Source organism: Mustela lutreola, chromosome 10 (genome assembly GCF_030435805.1).
Source record: "Mustela lutreola isolate mMusLut2 chromosome 10, mMusLut2.pri, whole genome shotgun sequence".
NCBI lineage: Eukaryota > Metazoa > Chordata > Mammalia > Carnivora > Mustelidae > Mustela > Mustela lutreola.
The window spans coordinates 93,398,245-93,425,462 of NC_081299.1; the positions used below are offsets into that span (position 1 = coordinate 93,398,245).

General features: G+C 59.3%; 1 protein-coding gene across 4 annotated transcripts; it reads left to right on the top strand.

The window, feature by feature from the left end:
- The first annotated feature begins 46 nt into the window (after positions 1–46).
- On the top strand, positions 47–25,322 carry CELSR2 (cadherin EGF LAG seven-pass G-type receptor 2). Of its 4 annotated transcripts, none has more exons than XM_059135785.1 (34): positions 47–3,502; positions 8,010–8,657; positions 10,724–10,946; positions 11,373–11,488; positions 11,671–11,759; positions 12,149–12,306; positions 12,684–12,847; positions 12,999–13,124; positions 13,488–13,654; positions 13,948–14,235; positions 14,319–14,493; positions 14,726–14,867; positions 15,035–15,155; positions 15,976–16,159; positions 16,335–16,436; positions 17,152–17,246; positions 17,445–17,654; positions 18,120–18,303; positions 18,411–18,539; positions 18,626–18,806; positions 18,966–19,133; positions 19,221–19,347; positions 19,474–19,674; positions 19,989–20,163; positions 20,450–20,562; positions 20,713–20,792; positions 20,886–21,012; positions 21,101–21,223; positions 21,831–21,958; positions 22,193–22,281; positions 22,388–22,582; positions 22,711–22,881; positions 23,029–23,263; positions 23,592–25,322. In XM_059135785.1, exons 1-34 carry the CDS (start codon positions 175–177, stop codon positions 23,617–23,619), a joined length of 8,790 nt encoding a protein of 2,929 aa, XP_058991768.1. In that variant the 5' UTR covers positions 47–174; the 3' UTR covers positions 23,620–25,322. The 4 variants fall into 4 exon arrangements, with proteins under 4 accessions (XP_058991768.1, XP_058991770.1, XP_058991771.1 ...); XM_059135787.1 differs by having other exon boundaries at positions 23,734–25,322; XM_059135788.1 differs by having other exon boundaries at positions 23,990–25,322.
- Positions 25,323–27,218: the final 1,896 nt, after the last annotated feature.

Sequence of the window (27,218 nt, forward strand, 5' to 3'; positions counted from 1 at the left end):
TCGGAGGGCTAAGCGCCGGGCCCCGCCGAGGCAGCGAGGCGCAGGCCCCGAGGGGCGCTCGAGTGGCCCCCGGGGACCGGCGCCCCGGCCCGGGCATGAGGCGCGGCGGGGCCGGCTGGAGCCGGAGGAGGAGCCGCCGCCGCCGCTGACCCGGCCGGCCGGGAGCAGGGAGAGATGCAGAGCCGGGCAGCCCGCGCCCCCCTTCCAACGCCACTGCCGCCGCCGCCACCGCTGCTGCTGCCGCTGTTGCTGCTCCTGCTGCTGCTGCTGCCGCCACTGCTGGGAGACCAAGTGGGGCCCTGTCGTTCCCTGGGGCCCGGGGGACGTGGCTCCTCAGGGGCCTGTGCCCCCGTGGGCTGGCTCTGTCCAGCCTCAGCTTCCAACCTCTGGCTCTACACCAGCCGCTGCAGGGATGCAGGGACAGAGCTGACTGGCCACTTGGTGCCCCACCACGACGGTCTCAGGGTCTGGTGTCCAGAATCTGGAGCTCACATCCCTCTGCCGCCAGCCCCTGAAGGCTGCCCATGGAGCTGTCGCCTCTTGGGCATTGGAGGCCACCTCTCCCCACAGGGCAAGCTCACCCTGCCCCAGGAACACCCGTGCTTAAAGGCTCCACGGCTGAGATGCCAGTCCTGCAAGCTGATGCAGACCCCAGGGCTCAGGGCAGGGGAAAGGTCAACAGAAGAATCCATGGGCGGGCGTTGGAAAAGGAATGTGAATACAGCCCCCCAGTTCCAGCCCCCCAGCTACCAGGCCACAGTGCCTGAGAACCAGCCAGCTGGAACCCCGGTGGCATCCCTGCGGGCCATTGACCCAGATGAGGGTGAGGCAGGCCGTCTTGAGTATACCATGGATGCCCTCTTTGATAGCCGCTCCAAACATTTCTTCTCTCTGGACCCAATCACCGGCGCTGTAACCACGGCGGAAGAGCTGGATCGGGAGACCAAGAGCACCCACGTCTTCAGGGTCACGGCGCAGGATCACGGCATGCCCCGACGCAGTGCCCTGGCCACACTCACCATTTTGGTGACAGACACCAATGATCATGACCCTGTTTTTGAGCAGCAGGAATACAAGGAGAGCCTCAGGGAGAACCTGGAGGTTGGCTATGAGGTGCTCACTGTCAGAGCTACAGACGGTGATGCCCCTCCCAATGCCAATATTCTGTACCGCTTGTTGGAGGGGCCTGGCGGCAGCCCCTCAGAAGTCTTTGAGATTGACCCTCGCTCTGGGGTGATCCGAACCCGTGGCCCCGTGGATAGGGAAGAGGTAGAATCCTATCAGTTGACAGTGGAGGCAAGCGACCAGGGTCGGGACCCAGGACCACGGAGCGCCACGGCTGCTGTGTTCCTGTCTGTGGAGGATGACAATGACAATGCCCCTCAGTTCAGTGAGAAGCGCTATGTGGTCCAGGTGCGCGAGGATGTGACCCCGGGGGCCCCAGTACTCCGCGTCACAGCCTCGGATAGAGACAAGGGCAGTAATGCTCTGGTGCACTATAGCATCATGAGTGGCAATGCTCGGGGACAATTCTATCTGGATGCCCAGACTGGAGCTCTGGACGTGGTGAGCCCTCTTGACTATGAGACAACCAAGGAGTATACCCTCCGGGTTCGGGCACAAGATGGCGGCCGCCCCCCGCTCTCCAATGTCTCTGGCCTAGTGACAGTGCAAGTCCTGGATATCAATGACAATGCCCCTATCTTTGTCAGCACGCCCTTCCAGGCTACTGTGCTGGAGAGTGTCCCCTTAGGCTACCTGGTTCTCCATGTCCAAGCCATCGACGCTGACGCAGGTGACAATGCCCGCCTGGAATACCGCCTTGCTGGGGTTGGACATGACTTCCCCTTTGCCATCAACAATGGCACAGGCTGGATCTCTGTCGCAGCTGAGCTGGACCGGGAAGAGGTGGATTTCTATAGCTTTGGGGTAGAAGCCCGGGACCATGGCACCCCAATGCTCACTGCTTCAGCCAGTGTCAGCGTGACCATCCTAGATGTCAATGACAACAACCCCACCTTCACCCAACCAGAGTACACTGTGAGACTCAATGAGGATGCGGCCGTGGGCACCAGCGTGGTGACAGTGTCGGCTGTGGACCGTGATGCCCACAGTGTCATCACCTACCAGATCACCAGCGGCAATACCCGCAACCGCTTTTCCATCACCAGCCAGAGTGGTGGTGGTCTGGTGTCACTTGCCCTGCCGTTGGACTACAAACTTGAGCGGCAATATGTACTAGCGGTCACAGCATCTGACGGCACGCGGCAGGACACGGCACAGGTGGTAGTGAATGTCACAGATGCCAACACCCATCGTCCGGTCTTTCAGAGCTCCCACTATACAGTGAACGTCAATGAGGACCGGCCCGCTGGCACCACGGTGGTGCTCATCAGCGCCACGGATGAGGACACAGGTGAGAATGCCCGCATCACCTACTTTATGGAGGATAGCATCCCCCAGTTCCGCATTGATGCCGACACAGGGGCTGTCACCACCCAGGCTGAGTTAGACTATGAGGACCAAGTGTCCTATACCCTGGCCATCACCGCCCGTGACAATGGCATCCCCCAGAAGTCTGACACCACCTACCTGGAGATCCTGGTGAATGATGTGAATGACAACGCCCCACAGTTCCTGCGTGACTCCTACCAGGGCAGCGTCTATGAGGATGTGCCCCCCTTCACCAGTGTCCTGCAGATCTCAGCCACTGACCGTGACTCTGGCCTTAATGGCAGGGTCTTCTACACCTTCCAAGGGGGTGATGATGGAGATGGTGACTTCATCGTAGAGTCCACGTCAGGCATCGTGAGAACCCTTCGGAGGCTAGACCGTGAGAATGTGGCCCAGTATGTTTTGCGGGCATATGCGGTAGACAAGGGGATGCCTCCAGCCCGCACGCCCATGGAAGTGACGGTCACCGTGTTGGATGTGAATGACAATCCACCTGTCTTCGAGCAGGACGAGTTTGACGTGTTCGTGGAAGAGAACAGCCCCATTGGCCTGGCTGTGGCCCGCGTCACAGCCACTGACCCCGACGAAGGCACCAATGCCCAGATTATGTACCAGATCGTGGAGGGCAACATCCCTGAGGTCTTCCAGCTGGACATCTTCTCTGGGGAGTTGACTGCCTTGGTGGACTTGGACTATGAGGACCGGCCCGAATATATCCTGGTCATCCAGGCCACGTCGGCTCCCCTGGTGAGCCGGGCCACAGTCCACGTCCGCCTGCTTGACCGCAATGACAACCCACCCGTGCTGGGCAACTTTGAGATCCTTTTCAACAACTACGTCACCAACCGTTCAAGCAGTTTCCCTGGGGGTGCCATTGGCCGCGTGCCTGCCCATGACCCTGACATTTCAGACAGCCTGACCTACAGTTTTGAGCGGGGGAATGAACTCAGCCTGGTCCTGCTCAATGCCTCCACAGGCGAGCTGAGGCTGAGCCGGGCACTGGACAACAACCGTCCTCTGGAGGCCATCATGAGTGTGCTGGTGTCAGGTAAGGAAGGGCCCAGGTGGCATCGGGTGGGGGTGACCCCTGGGGGAGGGCCTGGGCAGCTGTCCAATGAGGAACTGCTGACCTGCCTCTCTGCCCAGTGCCTGGCACAGAGGTTGAGGGGCCAGAGCAGCTTGGGAAGGAGCCCTAGGAATCCTAGGGCCCCTCCTGCCGCCCCAGGCTGGGCTGGGCTGGGCTGCTTTGGTTGGCTGCCCCCTGCCTACCACTGTGTGACGTGGCGGGGAAGTGCTGCGAGGCTGCCCTAGCTATGGCTGCCAAGATTGTGAAAAAAGGCGCGTGGAGAACTGGGGGGCCAGGAGAGCTGGGGGAGGGGTAGAGAAGGCTGTGGTGTGTTTGTGTGGGAGGGGGAGGTAAGCCGCCCCCTCAGCACCCCTTCATGCCTGGCAGGGTATTCCTGTGATCTCATAACAGCCTTCTGACAGATCGGAGGGCGCTGGGGCACAGGGTTGCCGCCAAGGGGTCAGGACCCCGCAGTCGGGCCTCTTCTGGCCCCTTCTGGCTCCCGGCTGAGCCCCAGACTGGCTGAGGGGGACTTTGTCTAGTGCATTCTTTTCCCTCCAGGCAGAAAGAGCCTGGCCTGGCTACCCCTTCAGAGCTCCAGCAGGAAGTGAAGCCAGAGCTTATTGTCTCTGTCCAAACAGACCCCACTGTCAGAGGCCACTGTTCGGGGTCCAGCTTGGGGGAGGGGCTGCAGTGAAGCTAGGGGCAGGCTGAGGCCTCCTGGGCCCCCTTGCCACCCCACAAGCTGTTTGGGGGATGCTGGGCCTTCTTTGCTGGCTGTGACCAGTCTGGGCTCAGGGAATGGGGTGTGGGACCAGGATGAGCAAAGGGACTGGTGGCCTTTGAGGGTAGAGCCCCCTGCTCCGGTGGGGAAAGAACAGAGTCCTGGGGCGTGGGAGCCTGGCCAGGACCCAGGCTGGGCATTCCTGCTGCTTGGCCAAGCGCTCAGCCTGCAGACTCCCTGGACAGAGGACTGGGGGAGGAGAGTTGAGTGGGGGCGGCATTCTGTCTTCTCCGTCAGCTATGGGGAGTGGCAAGGAGGGGGCCAGCCCCAGGTTGCTGAGTCCCTTCCCCAAGCTTGGGAACCACGGGCACCCCGCAGATGGGTGGGCCAGGGTACCCCACTCCAGACACATCAGGGAGGGATAGAAGAGAAGAGTCTGGCACTCCTGTCACCCCAGAGAGTCTGGGCCTGGAGGGGAATGAGAGGCATGTGGGATGCAGGGTGTGGTTCAGCCCCCTCCCCGCTCTGGGTCCTTCCCGGACAGGTGCCTCCCCTGCCCCACTCCTCAGGTGGCCCTGGGAACCCAGGCATGTGAGCTTTTAGAGGTCATGGACAAGGTTCTGTGCCTCTTGAAGCTTCAGTTTCCCTCCAGGAGCAAGTGAAGGGCTGGAGTTCCTGGATCTTCTTTCCTTCTCTGTGCTGGGAGAAGTAAGCAGCAGGGAGGGATGGAAAAGAAGGGGCCTTTCCTCTTGTCCTCCCCACAGCCTGTCCTGGGTGCGAGTAGCAGGACACTGAGGAGGCCCCGCCCAACCTGCAGGCTCCTACCAGGACAGAGCCCGTGACGACAGCTCCCCTAGAACAGGAGGGAAGGCCTCAGGCTGGCCCTCTAGCCCCGGCCCCATCCTGTCCCCTCGGCCCTGACCCTTGGAGGCAGTCACCACGGCAACCCTAAAGTTCAGGGAGGCTGGGGTGAGGGGGAATTGACTCCCACTGCCTCTTTGTTTCCCTTCTCTTGTTCTTTGTCTCTCTTTCTTTCCCGCCCCTGCCCCTGCCCCTGCCCATAGGGGCCCTCCTGCTCTGCCCCTCTCTGTGGCCTTCTCCTGATCTGTGTGGCTCTCTCCTTTCCCAGTTTCTCCGTTGCTGGCTTTTTTCCTGGATCTTTGTTTTCCCCTGTTCAGTCTCCACGTTTGTGCCTCTCTGCCTTCCCCCTCTCTTGTTCCCTGGGGCTGACGCTGCCCCAGCTCTGGCTGGACGGCTCTCCTGAAGCCCCAGTTCTCCCTGCCTCTTTCTTACTCTCCTGGGACACACAGGAGCTCCTGTGCACGGTCCAGTCAGCTCCCAGAGCAGCAGACCCTATCCAGGCCTACAGCTTCCTCTGGCACATCTGCCAGGGGAGAGAGGCTTGGAGTCTGATTCTGCCACAGTCTGGGACCTGGGGCCCCTCTTCCCACCTTGCCTGGGCAACTGAGGGGTTACCCAGGTCAAGGCAGGGGAGAGGAACAAAGAGCAAGGATTGAGCAGTACGTTGATTGCTGGGGATGGGGGACCACAGAGGAGGGGGCAGGTGGCCACAGATGGTAGACCAGATGGGAAGCAACGAGACACATTGGGTGAGGGGCATGGGCGGGGCCTGGGACTGCCGAGGGGAGGCACAGGGAGGAGCGCTTGTTCCCAGGGCTGAGTGCTGGTGAGGTTTCTCTCATTCATGGGCTTTGACTGCCTCCTCCCTTCCCTAATCAGTTAGGGGCACTGTGTGGACTCTTGGGCCACTTTCTGCCTGGAGGGACTATCCCATCAAGGAATCAATGGGCAGAGGCACCAAGTACACAAGAGGCCTGTGCCAGCTCCATACCCCAGTACAGGGTAGTCTGAAAGGAGGGAAGCAGAGCCTGAGGTCATCGATCTGGGCAGCCTTCCTAAAGTAGGTGAGCTTGGGGAGGTGAGAGAAGTAGGAGGACTGTGGCGTGGTATCTGGGTAGGCTAGGTGGGAAGGCACAGAATGTTCGGTGGCTGTAGACAGGAATGGGAGGAGCAGGAGTGGGTAATGACAAGCAAGCTTGCTGGCGAGAGCTGGTGGGCTTCGGCAGTCTCAGGTGATGAGGCTGGAGGGCAGGTGGGTGGACTGAGAACGGGGCTTAGATGGGTCTCTGCCTTCAGCCTTCCCAGGCTCAACTGAGCTGCCAGGGGTAGTTAGCCATCTCAAATAGGTGTGGCATAGAAGCAGAATCTATTCCCAGGTTCCTCTCTCCCACCCCACCCCAAAAACACCATCTCCTGACCCGTTCCTGCCAGGGAGCCCTTTTCAACATCAACTTGGGACCCCTGCTGTGCTTTATTTTTTATTTTTTAAAAAGATTTTATTTATTTGAGAGAGAATGAGACAGAGGGAGCACAAGTTGTGGGGAGAGGTAGAGGGAGAAGCACACTTCCCTCTGAGCCAGGAGCCCTATGTGGGGCTTGATCCCAGGACCTTGGGACCATGACCTGAGCCAAAGGTAGATGCTAATGACTGAGCCACCCAGGCGCCCCCCTGTCCTCACCCCACTGTATTTTAAAGACCATTTCTTCACTATGGAGCCATCAACATCTCATTATTTACTAAACACCTACTATGTGTAGGACATTGTAATAAATAAAAACATGAATACCCTTTAGAGCCCTGCCAAGCCATTTCCCCCTCCCCACTGGCTTCCAGCTTTCATTTCAGAGCTAAACAAAATCCACTGCCATGTATATGTGCATTCAGGTGTGTACGGAATTTCTGGGCTTAGAGTGTGGGTGGAGTGAGACACTAGAGTGTGTTAGCACCTGGCTGTTTATAAGTGAGTGTGTGGCCCACAGGTGTGGCAGGCATTCGGGTACGATGTGTGAGCCAAGTGGGCGATGAATAGTTGGAGGCCCACGGCCAGAGGAGGGATCAGCCTAGTGGGGCTCTTCTGGGCTTTCAGATTGGACAGCTGCCCAACCCTGTCACCACTGCCCCCCAGATCCCTCACAGCATCAGGCAACGGGTGCTGCAGCCTCTGGTAGGTGGCTCAGCTGGATTTCCTGGGGTGAGCCCCCCGCCCCGGGCTATCTTTGGCAGCCTGGAGAGTTGGGCAGGAAGAATGCTTTGTGTGGGGTGTTGCTATGGGGATAGTAGGCCTGCGCCCAAGCAGCTATGGGGCTCAGTGGGAGGGGGACTGGGTGGCCCACTGACCCAGTTCACCCCCCACTCTGCTTTGGTGGGGGAGGAGGGAGCACAGACAGGGTCAGGGGTATGGTAGTGTTGAGATATAGAGGCGGAGGGGGTAGGATGATTTTGTGGATATCTCGTGGTGCTCTGGGCCCTATAGAAAGGTAAGACATAGGCAAAATCGGGTTCTTGTGCAGGGAAGCCCAGTCTGGTATAAGGGAGCCAGACTCACAGCTTGGGCAAGGAAAAGGTGCACAAACATTTAAAAATGCACCATTCTTCACAACGGAGGGTTTTGGGAAAGTATGCAAAGAGAACTTCTGAAAATCAACTCCCTCTAAGTGTCTGTGGGGGCTGATCCCTCAAGGTGTGACTTGTCTACAGGTGGCATACATGTAGTTTCTTGGGCCCCTTTTGCCGATTAGAAAAGGGAGTCCATTGTGGCAACTGAGCAATGCAGGGGTGTGTGGGCTAGATCTTAGCTCCCCCTCCCTTCTCGGGGCGCTCCTACCCAGTGCTAGGTCTATGGCTTGGCATCCCCGCCCTCCCCAGCTCCACGTCAGGTACTGACCCATGTCGTTTCTCTGCAGACGGCGTGCACAGTGTGACCGCCCAGTGTGCACTGCGTGTCACCATCATCACGGATGAGATGCTCACACACAGCATCACACTGCGCCTAGAGGACATGTCGCCAGAGCGCTTCCTCTCCCCCCTACTGGGGCTCTTTATCCAGGCGGTGGCGGCCACGCTGGCCACCCCCCCAGACCACGTGGTGGTCTTCAACGTGCAGCGGGACACCGATGCCCCTGGCGGCCACATCCTCAATGTCAGCCTGTCCGTGGGCCAGCCGCCGGGGCCCGGAGGCGGGCCGCCCTTTCTGCCCTCTGAGGACCTGCAGGAGCGCCTGTACCTCAACCGCAGCCTGCTCACGGCCATCTCGGCACAGCGCGTGCTGCCCTTCGACGACAACATCTGCCTGCGCGAGCCCTGCGAGAACTACATGCGCTGTGTGTCGGTGCTGCGCTTTGACTCCTCCGCGCCTTTCATCGCCTCCTCCTCCGTGCTCTTCCGGCCCATCCACCCTGTCGGAGGTCTGCGCTGCCGCTGCCCGCCTGGCTTCACGGGAGACTACTGCGAGACTGAGGTGGACCTCTGCTACTCACGGCCGTGCGGGCCCCACGGGCGCTGCCGCAGCCGTGAGGGCGGCTACACCTGCCTCTGCCGCGACGGCTACACAGGTGAGCTGGGGGCGGGGCCTGCAGGGCTGACACCACAGCGCAGGCGCAGACCTGGCCTAGGGCCGGGCAGCCTCCTAAGGTAGAGGTTACCCTGGCCCTAGGCAGATCTGAATTGCTTTTCTACACCTGTTGGGGAGAAAGGAGTGTGTGGGGGGGGGAGCCCTTCTTCTCAGAGTTCGCCTTCCACCCCCCATCTCAGGCAGCGCAAGTGAGGCCAGCACCAGCTCTAGACGCAGCCCGCTTGGGTTTGTATTCCAGCTTTGCCACGACCTTGGGCAAATTACTGAATCTGTCTGTGTCTCAGTTATTTTCAAATGGAGATAATGAATCTACTTACATCATAACACGGTTGTAAGGATTAATTTAATTAACTTAATACATGTAAAGAGCTAGTCTTTGGAAGGTGTTGGCTGTGATTTAAGAGACCCCTGGTTGGGACGCCTGGGTGGCTCAGTTGGTTGGGCAGCTGCCTTCGGCTCGGGTCGTGATCCCAGCGTCCTGGGATCGAGTCCCACGTCGGGCTCCTTGCTCTGCGGGGAGCCTGCTTCTCCCTCTGCCTCTGCCTGCCATTCTGTCTGCCTGTGCTCGCTCTCTCCCTCTCTCTCTGATAAATAAATAAAATCTTTAATAAAAAAAAAAAAAAGAAATATTAAGAGACCCCTGGCATCAGGTGACTTGTTCTGAGTCTCACCCCACAGCTTAACTAGCCTTGAAGCGGGGCCTGGGCCTGGTCTCCGCCATTGCTGAGAGTCACCTTTTGGGCTATAAGCTGTGGTTTCCTTCCCAGGCCTTGAGGGGATGGCATAGAAGAAACCGGAGAGGTTTGGGTGCAGGGCAGGATTGTTTCAGAAAGTCGTTGTACCTGAGTGACCCTGAGCAGAAGAGCTCCACTCCTGCTCAGGTGCTGGAAGAAGGGTGAGGCCTTCCTGTGGGCCTGTGACCTGGGTCTTTACACATCCCCATCCCCTCCCCAGCCTCTCCCCGGTAGGCTCACTGACTCTGCTTTGTGCTCCTGCCCCTGCAGGATCCTGCTTCTCCTCAGGACACCCCCTTCTCCTCTCCTCCTTGGGCCCTGCCTTCCTAAATGGTTAGGCCTTATTCTTTCTCCTTCACAGCCATGCCCACTGGCTCTGCCAGCAGTGGCAGGCAGACCCCGCCGCCTTCCCTGCTGCATCTTCCTGCCCAGAACTTGCCAGACTTGACTCCTCTCAGCTGCTGCTGTGGGTGGGGGTGGAAGGAAGGGGAGGGCTTGGGGGATGGGAGGGGAGTCTTTGTCCAAGAGGATGGGGAGGGGGCTTAGAGTAGGCGAACAACAGTTGCCATGGAAACAAGAGCCAGTCACTAGGCACAGGAGCTGAGAACCTATCTCTAGAATCTGGGAATGGGGAGGGAGAGAAAGGGGTGGATTTTCCATCTGATGTTGTTGGAATTTTCAGCTCCTCCACTAAAATCCTGGTCTGCTCCCAAGGCTCCGTTCCCCCCTCTGTCGCATCTCCCAAGTGCACAGAGGGCCTCAGTCTGGACCCCAGGGCCCAGGGTGGGAGTTCTCTGCCCCATTCCTGAGAGTCCCCAGCTTCACACACCCCCAAATACCCCCCCCCTCCACCCAGAACTCTGACAATCCAAGTGGAAGCCTAGTCTCATCCGCAGTGGGGATACTGATCTTGGCGCCTGACAGGGACAAAAGCACCAGTGGGAGGGAGGGAGGAAGAGGGTTCGGCGCCAGCCCTGGTGTCCTGCAAGCTCTTTCCTTCAGGCACATTCACTCCTGTGGGAACAGAACTCCCCCCAGCTTGCTCAGTAGCTGTGACACCAGAGGCTTACTAGGACTTGGGCCTTCTGACCAGGGGAACCGGCAGACCTGTGCGCTTGAGCCCCAAATAGGAGTACAGAAGGGCCTGGGAGCTCCAAGAACTTGTAGGGCAGCAGTATAGGGGAGGGTGATGAGGATGCATGGGAGAACTTGGGAGTGTTGACGGAGCTATGGCTAGACCCCAGGGAGGCATCCCAGTTCCCCTCCACCTTCTCGGGCACTTGGTTATTACCCTGCCATTCCCCCTGCCCAGGTGAGCACTGTGAAGTGAGTGCCCGCTCAGGCCGTTGCACGCCAGGTGTCTGCAAGAATGGGGGCACCTGCGTCAACCTGCTGGTGGGTGGCTTCAAGTGCGACTGCCCGTCTGGAGACTTCGAGAAGCCCTACTGCCAAGTGACCACACGCAGCTTCCCTGCCCGCTCCTTCATCACCTTCCGTGGCCTGCGCCAGCGCTTCCACTTCACCCTGGCCCTCTCGTGAGTGGCTGGGCACTGGGGGGGGGGGCGGTGAGGGAGTGTGGTGGGAGCCTGGGGTGTCTCCCCTTCTACAGACAGAGTAAGAGGTCAGGCAGCGAAAGTGCTGGGAGGAGGCTGTTGGCAGAGCCAGGTCAGCACTTTGAGTTGCCTGTGCACTGTGCCAGCAGCCCTTCCTCACCCACCCGGGTCACTGACTGCTCCTCCTACCCACTTTCAAGGGTGGGGAGCCATGGGGTCAGGGGTCTGGTTTCAGATCCGGTGTGGGCTCATCGTCCACACTTGAGCTCCAAGGCCCATGGAGCCAAGGGCCACAGTGTCAGCCCTTTAGAGGGTTCTGCGTAGGATCAGGAGCTAGTTAGGTGGCTGGAGTGTTTGGGATTAGCTAGGTGCCCCATTCCCTGCCCCCTACCCTCAACTCCCGCTCAGGTTCGCCACCAAGGAGCGTGACGGGCTGCTGTTATACAACGGACGCTTCAACGAGAAGCATGACTTTGTGGCCCTCGAGGTGATCCAGGAGCAGGTCCAGCTCACCTTCTCTGCAGGTGACCCCGTTTGCCGCATGTCCTTGTCCATCTCCCAAAGGCCCTAGGTGTCTTGACCCCTGATCCCAAGTCACACACACACCTCCCCCCAGCCAAACCTGGGTCCGGTCCCAACCACGAGCATACCCTCCCCATTCCCAGCCCTCATCTGCTGTCCCAGCTCACCTGGGTCCTTTCCCCAGGGGAGTCGACCACCACCGTGTCCCCATTCGTGCCTGGAGGGGTCAGTGATGGCCAGTGGCACACGGTGCAGCTGAAGTACTACAATAAGGTGGGTGTCAGAGGGGGTCAGGGAGTCAGTAGCTTCTGTCCTTGCCTCAGGTGTTCAGACTGAGGTGGTGCTTTATCTAGGGGCTGGGCGGCTGGTCATGGCACTTCTGGCTGAAAGGGAGGGAGGTGGGTAGGCTGGGCCGTTCCCCTTTTACCACTGTGTGGTGCTCGATGCTCCATGTCCTATTAGACAGGCATGGACTCCAGACACTGTTGAGGAAGGCAGGTAAGAACGTAGGTCCTGTGAGCACACTGAATGTGCATGTGTGTATACACTCAAATACGTGTGTACAAAAGAGTGTTTGCAGGTGCTGGTGTCTCTGTGCCTGGCCCGTGAACCTTGTGAGCTCCTTGTTCATGGTTCTCCTTGTCTGCCATCTCTGTCCACAGCCACTGTTAGGGCAGACGGGGCTCCCACAGGGCCCATCGGAACAGAAGGTGGCTGTGGTGACTGTGGATGGCTGTGACACAGGGGTGGCCCTGCGCTTTGGAGCTGTCCTGGGCAACTACTCCTGTGCTGCCCAGGGCACCCAGGGGGGCAGCAAAAAGTGAGTGGGGTGGGGGGAGGGCTGGGGCATGGGGCGCAGTGTGGGACCAGGTAGGGAGGGCAGGTTGAGATAGTGGGCCTGAGGGGGCCTGGAAATGGAAACCAATCCAGGTGAAAGCCCTCCCTCCCCTTGCTTCCCTTAGCCCCTGCTCAGCCTTCTACAGGGGTTTGGGGAGGGGGGTGGAAGCGGCAAGAATAGGGGATTAGGGCAGGGTCTGGAGGGTGGGTATGAGGTGAGGTGAGAGCAGCTCCAGGTTGGGGTGCCTCCCTTCCCCTGTGCTGTTCTTCAGGGACCCTTGGGCTCTTGGTCTCCCTGGCCTGGTGGCAGGGAGACGGGAGAAGGAAGAGCCGGAAGACCCCCCATTTTTGCTTCTCCAGGTCTCTGGACCTGACAGGGCCCCTGCTGCTGGGTGGGGTCCCCGACCTGCCTGAGAGCTTCCCGGTCCGCACTCGGCACTTTGTGGGCTGCATGAGGAACCTGCAGGTGGACAGCCGGCATGTGGACATGGCCGACTTCATTGCCAACAATGGCACTGTGCCTGGTATGGGAGCCTGGGGCAGGGGCCAGGCCCAGAGCCTGGGGTGGAAAGGAGGGCTGTGCTGGTATGGGGACGTGGTGGGGGTTTCAGAGTCCCCTCTGGCCACAGGTTTCCAGTTTGGAGCCCCGAGGGAGCCCCTCTCTCTCCCTTCTAGGCTGCCCTGCCAAGAAGAATGTGTGTGACAGCAGTACCTGCAACAACGGGGGCACCTGTGTGAACCAGTGGGACGCATTCAGCTGCGAGTGTCCTCTGGGCTTCGGGGGCAAGAGCTGTGCTCAGGGTAGGAGAGGCTGCCAGCAGTGGCCAAGGCCGGAGAGCTGTCGACAATGCTGGGAACGCTGGCAGGGTCGGGGAAGGCACTGGGCAGGGCCCAGCCAAGCTGGGCTGTGGGCGGAAAAGCGTGTCTGGGCAGAGTCCTGAGAGGGTAGCGCTGGAGACAAAGGGCCCAGTCAAAGGCAGGCCTGGGCACAGTGTGGGGCGGGCCCTGGACAGGTAAATGTTCTTGAGGGCGGGGCCGGCTCGGGGCGTGGGCACTGGGAGAGGCAGTGCCCTACCTCCAGCGGAGCCTGCCCCTCTGAGCATCACACCCCCTGGGGCACTTGGCCACTCCATCCTCAGAGTCTGCCTTTATCTGCCTTCCCAGAAATGGCCAACCCGCAGCGCTTCCTGGGCAGCAGCCTGGTGGCCTGGCACGGCCTCTCGCTGCCCATCTCTCAGCCCTGGCACCTCAGCCTCATGTTCCGCACGCGTCAGGCCAACGGTGTCCTGCTGCAGGCTGTCACCAGGGGGCGCAGCACCATCACCCTGCAGGTGAAGCAGGGAGGGGTAGGGGGCAGGCAGGCCCTGAGCTGGGCCAGGGTAGCCTCCCAGGCTGGCCTGTCTTAGAGGGCTGGGTGGGGTCTTTCCTTTTTCCAAGCCAGTAGCAGCTCCGTCCAGTTGTTGGATCACTGCTGCCATCTATTGGCCGCAAGGGAAATAATACCCTTTCCTCTGGGACCTCAGTGGTGCCAGAGGATGGGTTTGGTGGGCCAGCAGAAGGGCAGTGTGCTGCAAGAGCCAATGAAGGCAGGCTGCTGACCCTTTTTTCTTCTCTTCTGGTGAAGCTAAGGGAAGGCCACGTGGTGCTGAGTGTGGAGGGCACAGGGCTGCAGGCCTCGTCTCTCCAGCTGGAGCCAGGCCGGGCCAATGACGGCGACTGGCACCATGCACAGCTGGCACTAGGAGCCAGTGGGGGCCCCGGCCATGCCATCCTGTCCTTCGACTATGGGCAGCAGCGGGCAGAGGGCAACCTCGGGCCCCGGCTGCATGGGCTGCACCTGAGCAACATTACCGTCGGGGGAGTGCCGGGGCCGGCCGGTGGCGTGACCCGCGGCTTCCGGGGCTGTCTGCAGGTGGGTGGTCTCCTCTGTCTTCCCCTCCTCTCCATCAGGAGGCCCGCTTCATGGAGGGCCAACATTGCTTGTGTCCCTCCCAGGGCGTGAGGGTAAGCGAGACGCCCGAGGGGGTTAGCGGTCTGGACCCTAGCCGCGGGGAGAGCATCAATGTGGAGCCAGGCTGCAGCCTGCCAGACCCTTGTGACTCGAACCCGTGTCCTGCCAACAGCTACTGCAGTGATGACTGGGACAGCTATTCCTGCAGCTGTGATCCAGGTGTGCCAGGGGCCCGGGGAAATGAGCAGGTGGGCACGTCCTGGGGTCTCACTTCAGCTCTGCTGTGTGACCCAAGGCCAATCACATGACCTCTCTGAGCCGTGTCTCCTGCACTACAAAGCTGTGGCCAACCTGTAGGGTTCATAGGTGGAAGGTGGCAGAGTGAGGGCAGGTTTAAACGAAGTGCCAGGGAAGGGTAGGGATTGACCCTTTGTCATCTTTACGATCCTAGGTTACTATGGTGACAACTGTACTAATGTGTGTGACCTGAACCCATGTGAGCATCAGTCTGTGTGTATCCGAAAGCCCAGCGCCCCCCATGGCTACACCTGCGAGTGTCCCCAAAATTACCTTGGGCCATATTGTGAGACCAGGTGAGTGGACCCAGAAGTGCAGCAGCCTGTCCCTAAGGTGGGGGGGGGGTTCCCCTTAGAACACTAGGAACTGGGTTGAGCTACAGCCACCATCAGAGGGTCACACGAGGCTGCAGCAGGCAGGCATGGCAGAGGGAGCTCATGTCTGCCTGGGCCTCTCTCTGCAGGATTGACCAACCTTGCCCCCGAGGCTGGTGGGGACACCCCACGTGTGGCCCATGCAACTGTGACGTCAGCAAAGGCTTCGACCCAGACTGCAACAAGACAAGCGGCGAGTGCCACTGCAAGGTGATTGCCCTGACCTGGGCCTCCACATGGCCGTCTGGGCCCGTGAGGGGAGGCAGTGGGAAAGCCTTCCCACAGAAGGCTCAGGGCTATGTGCTCTTGCTACGATGGGGGATACAGGTGGCCACGTGCTCTTCTGTGTCTGCTGTTTGGGGGGGACCCGAGACCTGTACTTTACCATGGAGCTCTAGGCCAGCTGTACTGGCTGTTTGCAGCCCACTCTGACTGGTGGTGTCTTATTGATGGGCTACCCTGCAAATTTTTACTAGTTAAATTTTTTTTTTAAAGATTTTATTTATTTATTTGACAGAGAGAGATCACAAGGAGGCAGAGAGGCAGGCAGAGAGAGAGAGGAGGAAGCAGGCTCCCTGCTGAGCAGAGAGCCCGATGCGGAACTCCATCCCAGGACCCTGAGATCATGACCTGAGCCGAAGGCAGCGGCTTAACCCACTGAGCCACCCAGGCGCCCCTAGTTAAATTTTTTTTAAATGATTTTGTTTTTGCAAGAGAGAGAGCGAGTGTATGAGAGTGAGCCTGTGTGCACAGGAGTAGGGGTAGGGACAGAGGGAGAAGCAGGCTCCTGCTGAGCAGGGAGCCCAATGTGGGGCTTGATTCCAGGACCCTGGGATCATAATGTGAGATGAAGGCAGACACTTAACTGACTGAGCCACCCAGGGGCTCCTAAATATTTTGAATACCACTCCTGGGGGGACCTAAAGTCAGCAAGCCTCTCTCTAGAGGGGCCACAGCCTAAAAGACCCGTGAGTATCCCGGAGAGACAGAGCCTGAGCCAGTGATCCATGTTGTCTGTCCTCCCTCTCAGGAGAACCACTATCGGCCCCCGGGCAGCCCCACCTGCCTCCTCTGCGACTGCTACCCCACGGGCTCTTTGTCCCGCGTCTGTGACCCCGAGGATGGCCAGTGTCCATGCAAGCCAGGCGTCATTGGGCGCCAGTGTGACCGCTGTGACAACCCCTTTGCTGAGGTCACCACCAATGGCTGTGAAGGTAGGATTCCCGCGATGGGTCGGTGGCTCTCCTGCTGTGTGCCAGGTCCCAGCATGCCAGGGAGGCCAGGAGCAGGGGCTGGTTGCAGGCCTGAGACTGCTGAAGGAGGGCTGGAAGCCCGAGCACAGCTCCGGGGGACAGCTGCTTCTGGGTGACCCTGTGTGCTTCCTTGCAGTGAATTATGACAGCTGTCCACGGGCCATCGAGGCTGGGATCTGGTGGCCCCGTACCCGCTTTGGGCTGCCTGCTGCTGCCCCCTGCCCCAAAGGCTCCTTTGGTAGGTGCTGGAAGCCTAGAATGTGATACTGTGGACTCAGTCTCTCATCCCTGGGATGAGGGTGGGAAGCCCCTGGCTGCAAATCCCGGGATCTCTCTATGGAGATTTCATGTCCCTTCTTTCCTTGGTGCTCTGTTCCTCTGCTCCCAAAGTTGCCGGGATGAGAGGCACCTCTATCTTTAACTCTTATGAAAAATGCTGACAAAGCTGCAGCATGCCTGCCATGGGGATGGATTCTAGAGATTCAAAGAGGAATCAAACAGCGTTCCCATCTGCAGCTCACGTCCTGGAATGGGAGTCTTGCCACTCACAAGGAAGCCATTCTGGGAATTAGGGGCTGTTGGGTGTAAGACAACCCCCCCCCCCCCAGGATGGGGGTTGGTGCTGGTCCTTGGATCAATGATGATCAGAGTTCATAAGCAGAGAGTGGCAGGGAGCCCAGACTGATGGCAGCATAGGGGCAGCGATGCTGGGGTCTTGAGAGCACACACCCCATGCTCCTGGAGTCCTCCCTCGGGCCAATCTGGCAGAGGTCTGGGCTCTAGTGTTCTCCAGAGTTGTCTTCCTCTTCGGAGCTGGGCTGCAGGAGGGCAGGGCCCTTGTTGGCTTATTCCTGTCTCTGGCCCATGAGGTGCTGGACCCCAGGAACTCAGGCAGGTCCTGGAAGCCTCCTGTATCTCTCCTGAGGCCTGCCCTCTGGGCTTCCTCCCCCCAGGGACCGCCGTGCGCCACTGTGATGAGCACAGGGGATGGCTCCCCCCAAGCCTTTTCAACTGCACGTCGGTCACCTTCTCAGAGCTGAAGGGCTTTGTAAGTCAATCTCTTCATCGCTAGCTCCTCTCTCCCCTCCCTGGGTGAGGGGCTTCTGAAACTCGAGGCCCTGCCTCCTGGGGCCTCCACATGGAGTGGCACTTCTCCCCTTTCCTGAGGCCCTTTTATTCCTGAGTTCCAGCTCTGTCCTCCTGTGCTGACCTCCTTTGCTCCCTGTCCTGTCTGGCTCCATCCTAGGCTGAGCGGCTGCAGCGGAACGAATCGGGCCTGGACTCTGGGCGCTCCCAGCGACTGGCCCTGCTTCTGCGCAATGCCACGCAGCACACAGCAGGCTACTTTGGCAGCGACGTCAAGGTGGCCTACCAGCTGGCCACACGGCTGCTGGCGCACGAGAGCGCCCAGCGGGGCTTTGGGCTGTCTGCCACACAAGATGTGCACTTCACCGAGGTGGGGCTTGGATGGGGCAGGGCTGGCTTGTTAGATGGGGGTCATGGTGAGTGAGCCTGTTCCTGGGGCAACTTGGGGGCCATCCTGCCTTTGGGGAGGGACCTCCCCGCTGGCCTGAGGCCTCCAGGAGCTCCCTTGAGCTGTGGAATTTAGAGTATCTCTTTCTAGCCCTTTTTCTAGTAAGGTGCTATTAGAAACTATTGTTTGTATTGGGGCCTGGTATGACCAGGCTCCTCGGAGCAGAGGCCCTGCCCACTGTGCCACGGTGGGGAGAGGTCAGCCTTTAATACCTGGGTGGGGGTCCAGGACCAGGGCCCAGAAGCCCTTAGCTGCAGAAGGAGGAGAGAAGGTCTGAGGGAGGGGCATGGTTCAGATGGGTCGTCCTGGCTGGTCTAGGCACAGGTGTGCCAGGTGGCGGGGTGGCGAAGGCCCCAGGTTATAGCACCGTGACCACGCCCACCCTAGAACCTGCTGCGGGTGGGCAGCGCCCTCCTAGACGCAGCCAACAAGCGGCACTGGGAGCTGATCCAGCAGACGGAGGGTGGAACGGCCTGGCTGCTCCAGCACTACGAGGCCTACGCCAGCGCGCTGGCCCAGAACATGCGGCACACCTACCTGAACCCCTTCACCATCATCACGCCCAACATTGGTGAGCCTGGGTCAGGGCGGGGCTTGTGCACGGAACCCCCGGCATGGCCTGCTGGGCTGGGTGCCCACCTGCCTGGCCAAGGGTCTGAACTGTGACCCTCTCCCCAGTCATCTCTGTGGTTCGCTTGGACAAGGGGAACTTTGCTGGGGCCAAGCTGCCCCGCTATGAGGCGCTGCGTGGGGAACGGCCCCCAGACCTTGAGACAACGGTCATTCTGCCTGATTCTGTCTTTCGAGGTCAGTGGGGAGCTGCAGTAGGGGTTGGGAGCCCGGCTGGGGCATCTGTGCAGGGCCCAGCTGAGTGGACAGTGTCCTGATCCTAGAAACACCAACCATGGTCCGGCCTGCGGGCCCTGGAGAGGCCCAGGAGCCTGAGGAGCTGGCCCGGCGTCAGCGGCGGCACCCGGAACTGAGCCAGGGTGAGGCCGTGGCCAGTGTCATTATCTATCGCACCCTGGCTGGGCTGCTGCCCCATAACTACGACCCAGACAAGCGCAGCCTAAGGTGAGCGGCCGAAGAGATGAGGATGGGGTGGGGATGCAGGGCGGGTGAGTGCGGGAGCATGGAGAGAGGCCGGGGCTGGGGGTATCCCCCAGCATTGCGGGGTGTCCCCTCAGCCACCAGATGGCCCTAGTGACCGTATGCCTACCTGTTCCTCATCAGAGTCCCCAAACGGCCGGTCATCAACACGCCTGTGGTGAGTATCAGCGTCCATGATGACGAGGAGCTGCTGCCCCGAGCCCTGGACAAGCCGGTCACTGTGCAGTTCAGGCTGCTGGAGACAGAAGAACGCACCAAGCCCATCTGTGTCTTCTGGAACCATTCCATCCTGTGAGCCTGCACTGGACTTTGGGCAGAGAGCCAGGTCCCTGGGTGCCTTCCCTTCTTCATCTCCTGACTCTGCCTCCCCTCCCACAGGGTCAGCGGCACTGGTGGCTGGTCAGCCCGAGGCTGTGAGGTCGTCTTCCGCAACGAGAGCCATGTCAGCTGCCAGTGCAACCACATGACAAGCTTCGCCGTGCTCATGGATGTGTCCCGGCGGGAGGTTAGACCCCCATTGGGGGATTGGGGGGCCAGGGGCATGCTTGGAGCTAGGGGTGGGGGCCCAGGGCTCTGGGCTGGATGCTCAGGCCCAGCCCTTCCTAACTCTCCTGGCCCCCCTGCCCTGCAGAATGGGGAGATCTTGCCACTGAAGACACTGACCTACGTGGCCTTAGGGGTCACCTTGGCTGCCCTGCTGCTCGCCTTCCTCTTCCTCACAGTCCTGCGTGCCCTCCGCTCCAACCAGCATGGCATCCGACGGAACCTGACTGCTGCCCTGGGCCTGGCGCAGCTGGTCTTCCTCCTAGGAATCAACCAGGCTGACCTCCCTGTAAGACCTCTTTCCTTACCCAGAAACCATCCATAGCTCGCAGTCCTCCCTGGCTGCCTAGGAGTCTTCCCTGGCTGTCTGCCCCAGTCCCTGCTTCTGCAGCAGCAGCTCCGATGAGCTCAGCCCCACACCTAGCCCACGGTTTCCTGTTCTCGAGCTCCCCCTCACTTCCCTGGCACCCTAGAAGTACCTCTCTCTGGCCCACACTTCCCAAAGCACCACCCAACACCCCGGTCCTCCCTGTCTGCCTAATAAGTCAGAATCTGTGCCCTGGGGGTGCCCTGGTCACTGACCTGGCGTGGCTGGGCCCCCAGTTTGCTTGCACAGTCATTGCCATCCTGCTGCACTTCCTGTACCTCTGCACCTTCTCCTGGGCCTTGCTGGAGGCTCTGCACCTGTACCGGGCGCTCACCGAGGTGCGCGACGTCAATGCTGGCCCTATGCGCTTCTACTACATGCTGGGCTGGGGCGTGCCCGCCTTCATCACAGGTACCGCCACTCCATTCCCGGTCTGAGGCTCTACATTTCCAAGCCCAGGGTCTACCTTCGTGCCATGTTCTCTCCATCCACGCCCCTGTGCCCCAAGCCGAGTCCTCCTCTCAGTCCCTGATGCTTCCCACCAGGGGCTGGGTCCCCCATCCTGGAGAGGTCGGCAGGGACACAGGGTGGGTGGAGCCCTTCATCCCCTATACCTGGCCCCATGAGCCCACGTGACCCCTGACTGATTCCCAAGGCCCGACCACTGCTTCCCCTGCTTTTGTCACTGTACCCCCAGGTCTAGCTGTGGGCCTGGACCCTGAGGGCTATGGGAACCCGGACTTCTGTTGGCTGTCCATCTACGACACGCTCATCTGGAGTTTTGCTGGTCCTGTGGCCTTCGCAGTCTCAGTAGGTGTCAGAGAGTGGGCTGAGAGCCAGCAGGCTTTGTGTGTCCTCAGGGTCCCCTTCAGGAGTGGTGCCACTGCTGGGCCCCCGTGGGGTGGGGTAGGAGCTGTCTGTCCCCTGATGATGCCCCTCCCCAATCTCCTGCCCCGCCAGATGAGTGTCTTTCTGTACATCTTGGCGGCCCGAGCCTCCTGTGCTGCCCAGCGGCAGGGCTTCGAGAAGAAAGGCCCCGTGTGAGTATGGGGTGTGGGTGCCTGGGCAGTGGGCAGTGGGCTGGCTGTGGTGCAGGGGGCCTCTGGGCCGGGCTCACAGCTCCGCCTCTCCAGCTCAGGCCTGCGGCCCTCCTTTGCCGTCCTCCTGCTGCTGAGCGCCACATGGCTGCTGGCATTGCTGTCTGTCAACAGTGACACCCTTCTCTTCCACTACCTCTTTGCTGCCTGCAATTGCGTCCAGGTGCCTGGCTGTGCCCTGTGGAGGTGGGGGGTGGGACCTGGCTGTGGGGGCCCAGACGGGCACTTAGCTGCTGCCTGTTGCCTGCCAGGGCCCCTTCATCCTCCTCTCCTACGTGGTGCTTAGCAAGGAGGTCCGGAAAGCACTCAAGTTTGCCTGCAGCCGCAAGGCCAGCCCTGACCCTGCCCTGACCACCAAGTCCACCCTGACCTCGGTGAGGGGGCCAGGGGCCAGGGACATGGAGGGCTCTGGGGCCGGGAGGAAGAGGCAGGGGCCCCAAAGAGCTCGTTCTCTGTGCTTTGTGCCCCACTCTTTCTGCACTCCAATATCCTTTCTCAGGAGGAGAAAGGGCTGGGGAAATGGTATGTGTGGCCCAGGAAGAGCAGGATTTGGGGCTGGCAAGGGTTTGACTCAAGAGAGATGGGAGTGAAGCTAGGAAGAACAAGGCCAGGAAGGGGCCAAGAAAAGTGATGCAGTCATGGGTACCCAACGTCTGAGAATCCCTGGCGCATCTTGGTAAATTTTGTGTCTCCCACTCTTGGGAGATCATTCCTAGTACCAGCTTTTACCAGGTAGCCGTCTCGTGGAGCTGAGTCCAGGGTGCTTAGGGTGCATGGGGCTTGCACAGCTAGGTCAGAGCTACATCCACTACCAGGCCCTGATATGGGGTTGTGTGTGGCTGAGATATGGGGCCTCTCTCCTCCAGAGCTGGGCATGTGAGAGGTAGACCTTAGGGCAAGCTCCCTCGGCCCTTCCATTCCCCATCCTGGGGCCGTCTCATCCTGCTCCCCCACTTACTGACCGCTCCGTTCCCTGCCTAGTCCTACAACTGCCCCAGCCCCTATGCGGATGGGCGGCTGTACCAGCCCTATGGAGACTCAGCCGGCTCTCTGCACAGTGCCAGCCGCTCGGGCAAGAGTCAGCCCAGCTACATCCCCTTTTTGCTGAGGTGAGCATTGGGGTTCGGGGTATTGGCAAGGGGCTCAGAGCACCACGCAGGCTGGAGGCCAGGCCAGCCACCTGCTGGGAGTCATATAGCACACAGGGAGCTGACATGCGTGACAACTTAAATTAGAAGCAGGAGGGGCACAGGGCAGGAACTGGGAACCCGGAGAGAGAGAAAAGAATGGGACACTGGGCAAGGGGCTGGGCTGAGCCCTCCAGCATGGTCTTGTCTTCTCAGGGAAGAGTCCACACTTAACCCCGGCCAAGGGCCCCCCGGCCTGGGGGACCCAGGCAGCCTATTCCTGGAAGGTCAAGATCAGCAGCATGGTGAGAAAGGAAGCTCGTGCTGGCCGGTCGGGGGGCAGCTGCCTGGCTTTCGCGGAGGGTGTGCAGAGGTGGGTGGGTCAGCTCTGATCTCTTCCCTGTCTCCCAGACCCTGACACAGACTCTGACAGTGACCTATCCCTGGAAGATGACCAGAGTGGTTCCTATGCCTCTACTCACTCGTCAGACAGCGAGGAGGAGGAAGAAGAGGAGGAGGAAGGGGCCGTCTTCCCTGGAGAGCCGGGCTGGGACAGCCTGCTGGGGCCTGGCGCCGAGAGACTGCCCTTGCACAGTACCCCTAAGGGTGGGCCAGCGCCAGGGCTGTGGCCTTTGAGGGGGCAGTGGGAGGGCAGAGAGCCAGGGACTCCTGGGGTGGTGACTTTCCTAGTTGTCTGCCTTCTCTGGGCCTTATCTACATCCTTTCTCCACCAGATGGGGGCCCAGGGCCCGGGAAGGCCCCTTGGCCAGGAGACTTTGGGACCACAGCAAAGGAGAGTAGTGGCAATGGGGCCTCTGAGGAGCGCCCGTGGGAGAATGGAGATGTCCTGCCTCGGGAGGGGTCCCTTGGCCCCCTTCCAGGCCCCTCTGCCCAACCTCACAAAGGTGAGTGGGGCATGCCCAGCTGTCATGGTCCCCCATTTGGCAGCCTCCCACTTCACATTTGCCTTGTGGCTGGTAGGGCTCTCTAGGGCAGCTCCCTGACCCATCGACTGCTCCTCATGGCGCCTGCCCCCCCACCCCGGCCCACAGGCATCCTCAAGAAGAAGTGTCTGCCCACCATCAGTGAGAAGAGCAGCCTTTTACGGCTACCCCTGGAGCAAGGCACAGGGTCTTCTAGGGGCTCCTCAGCCAGCGAGGGCAGCCGGGGCGGGCCCCCTCCCCGCCCTCCTCCCCGGCAGAGTCTCCAGGAGCAGCTGAACGGGGTCATGCCCATCGCCATGAGTATCAAGGCAGGCACAGTGGATGAGGACTCGTCGGGCTCCGAGTGAGTGGGGCTGGCTGGGTGGGACAGGGGGCAGCCCCACAGAGCCCCTGGCTGGGCTCAGAGCCACTTCCAGGCCTCGCCAGGCTGCTGTGGCCGGCAGTCGGGGAACCAATGGGTTGGTGTAGCCCAGCTCCCGTACTGTGACGTGCCCGCAAACCATGGGGGCCCATGGGGTCAGCTCAGCCTGCATCAGGCGAAGTGAGGGAGGGTGGGGAGCTGGGGGTTGCTTTCCTGTTTCCTTCTCCTGGTGGAAGCTTTCTCACTGTCTTCTCTGCTCCAACTAACCCCCTGTCTGCCTTTTCTGTCACTTTCCTTTCTGCCTCTCCAGATTTCTCTTCTTTAACTTCCTGCATTAACCCTGGGCCGGTGGTTCCTACACCCTGCGGCTCCTTTACCTTCCCCAGCTGCACTCATGCCCCACTCCTGTCTTGTGCTTTATCCTGCCCCTGCTCCCCACCGCCTGCCCGCAGCAGCGACGAAACGTCCATCTGAGGAGCCTGGGCCTTGCCGGGAGGGGCACCCACCCCACCCAAGGCCATCTAGTGCCAACTCCCTCCCCCACCATCCCTTTCACTGCACTTTGGACCCCTGGGGCCAACATCTCCAAGACAAAGTTTTTCAGAAAAGAGGAAAAAAAGAATTTAAAAAAGGATCTCCACTCTTCATGACTTCAGGGATTAATTTTTTTTATATGCTGGAAACTGACTCCCCTTTCCCTTCCCAAAGAGGATAGGACCTCCCAGGATACTTCCCAGCCTCTCCTCAGTTTCCCATCTGCTGTGCCTCTGGGAGGAGAGGGACTCTCGGGGGGCCTGCCCCTCATTTGCCATCACCAAAAGGAAAGGACAAAGCCACATGCGCCCAGGGCATCGAGCCCTGCCGGCTGCACCCCGGCGGGCCTCAGTGTGGTGAGGGCATCAAAGACAAGGGCACTCCTCACCCTGCCTGTGCTGCCCTCCCAGGAACTGAAAAAGCCCCGTCCGGAGAGGGGGCAGAAGGACTCCGCGCCCCCGGATCCCCAAATGCTGCATGAACACATTTTGAGGGGAACCCGTGCCCCTGGGTGGAGGCCGGGCCACCCCAGCCCCTCTCCTTTCCCTGGACTCTGGCCATGTGCTACAGCCCAGGCGTTTGCTCAGTTCGCTGACCCAAAAGTGCTTCATTTCCCTGCCTGACCCACCCGGGGAAGGCCAGTCACATGTTCAGTTGCGCTTCTTTGCTGTGGTGTGGGTGGGACAGGGAGGAAGAGTAAGGCCCGGGCTGGCTCAGTTGCCCCCAGAAGTCTCAAGCACAGGTCTCAAGTCCGGGTTCTGGGTCCACACAGCCATCCCCGCAAGATCAGACAAATCCCATTTTGTCTGATTACTGTGGCCTCCGAGATGTGTTCTATTTTTAACCCCTTTTTGGAATTGGCTCTCTTCTTCAAAGGACCAGGTCCTGTTCCTCTTTCTTCCCCTTCTGCCATGCCCATCCTCAGCTCCCTGCGAAGAGAGAGTTAATATATATTTTTATTTATTTGCTTTTTATGTTGGGATGGGTTCATGTCCGGTCCCAGGGGGTCTGATGTGGCCATGACAGATCAGGTGGGTGCCCAGCATTCCTGGTGTGGGGGGGTTGAGGCCCTTTCCCTTGCTCCAGGCTCTCATCTCTTGCCTCCTCTCCTCCTGCCACCCCGGTTTTGCCAACCACTGTTCATTTGAGTTACTGTGTACGCTGAGCATGTATTCCCCACTTGTCACTGACTTTCTTCTGGAGCAGGTGGCTAGAAAGAGGCTATGGGTGGGAAAAAAAAATGTTCCTGTTTCTCACGTGTAAGGCTGGTTGCTCGGTTTTTCTGCCATGGATTCTCCCCCTGAACCCTCCCCTCAGCAGTTCCTACAAAGGGTTAAAAATTTAACTGGTTTTTAACTACTGATGACTTGACTTAAAAAATACAAAGATGCTGGATGCTAACTTGATACTAACCATCAGATTGTACAGTTTGATTGTTACTGTAAATACAGTAGGGTTTTGTGTTTTTTTCATTTCCCCATACCACTGAATAAACTGTCGTTCTGTGCGGGTTGAGCACCATCATCTTGTTTCTGTGGGGTGCCCTGTGCTTCCTGAGCGAGGCTCTGGAAAACACGAGCAGGCAGGGCCCTGGGAGGGCCTAGAGGTCAGGGGACTCGGATGTCACTTGGCCAGTGAGCTAGCCTCACCACCAGCACCCCAGCGGTGCTCTCCAGATAGCCTCATCAGCACAGAGCCCATGTCCTGGTGTGTCCAAGGAAGATGTGGCAGGCGGCAGGCGAGTATCCTTGTATCAGGACAGGAGGGACATGTTTTCAGTGGAGAGGCTGCAAAGAGCAGGCAGGTTTCCAGTTCAGCCCCTCAGGGCTGAGTCCTGGGGACAAAATTCGGAGACAGGGAGGGCAGAGTGGCTGAGTGGCTCAGTGATGATGTACCTTCTGACTTCACTCCCCTGGATCATTGTGTGTGTTTTCCCATCAGGAATGAAGCAACAATTCACACTCAAGCCACCTACGTGCTCTGCAACACTTTTTCTGTTTGCGAGTTTTCTGTTTTCCAAGGGTCTGGTCAGCAGACTAGCTGGGAAGTTAACACAGTGGCCATAGAGGATAGTGATGAAGAGCACAAACCTTGGAACCAGACCCAGTGACTTAAGCTCTCTGAGCCTTAGTTTCTCTGCCTGCAAAATGAGGATGATAACAGCATCCCCCTAATTGAGCCTTTATGAGAATTAAATGAGTTAACACATGTAAAGTGCTTAGAACAGTTCACAGTGCATAGTAAGAGGCCAGTAAATGTTGGCTTCCCTCATTGTTGCTCCTGGGGAGGGGTGGGGATAGAGTGCACACAAAGAAAAATAGAAAGCAAGCCCAAAGGGAAGGAAGCAGGTAGCTGAGCAAGAAGGGCAGCTGTGGCAGGTGGGCCTCCTCCCTAGCTGGCAAAGTCTCTTGGATGTTGCTTAAGCAGGTTTGCAGCAGGATGGGGGCAGGGCAGCTGGGGGTTATGAAATTCAAGCCTGACCGAGGGCACAGGGAACATGCCTTACCCTTTCTGGCCACCAGGTGGCAACAGCACATGGGGCTGCAGCTCCTTTCGCCTCCCAAACCACACACAGGTGCCATCTGCTGGCCACACCTCAGTCTGTTCTGTCCGGGGTCACCAAGGGCCCTGCTCACCAGATGGCAGCTCAGGACTCAGCTGCAGAACACCCCAGAGGTTTTCTTGCCTCTGCCAAACTTCTCCAGAGCCAAACACTTGGTGTTTCCACATCCCCTACCCCAGCTCAATTCTTAGAATCCCAGAGGCTGTAGGAGTTGCTGCAGGAGGCTCAGGGAAAGGGGCAAAGGTCTAGGCAGCTGCTGCTGTCACACAGATGAATGCGGTGTGAGATCAGAGATCAGCGGTGGAGGGCCCCTGTCTGGGGAAGAACATTTCAATGCCTAAGTAGGGTACTGATGGGCATATATGTGTGGGGGGCACTAGCTGATGCTCCTCTCCCTCTGCTCCTTAAGTCATAGCCCAGCCTTTAAAGAGGGAAGTTCTCTCAAAAACTCACAAGGAATTAGGGGTGCCTGGTGTGCAGTCTTTTTAGCATCTGACTTGGTTTTGGCTCCCGTCATGACCTCAGGGTTGTGAGATCAAACCCTATGTTGAGCCCTGCCTTGGGCTCCATGCTTAGCCTGCTTAAGCCTCTCTTTCCCTCTCCCTCTGCCGCTACCTGCCCCCTCTGCCAGCTCTCGCTCTCTACAATAGACAAATCTTTTAAAAAAACAAAACAAAACAAAACAAAACCTCACAAGAATTGATTTGGTTCTGGTTGCAAGAGTGTGAGAAAAGGGAGACACTTAGTAAAATCTGTTAAATGAGTCTCTGTCATTTTTTTACCAACCCCCCCACCATCGTGCAAATTTATTTTTCCAACAAATGAATGAAATTCTCTGCC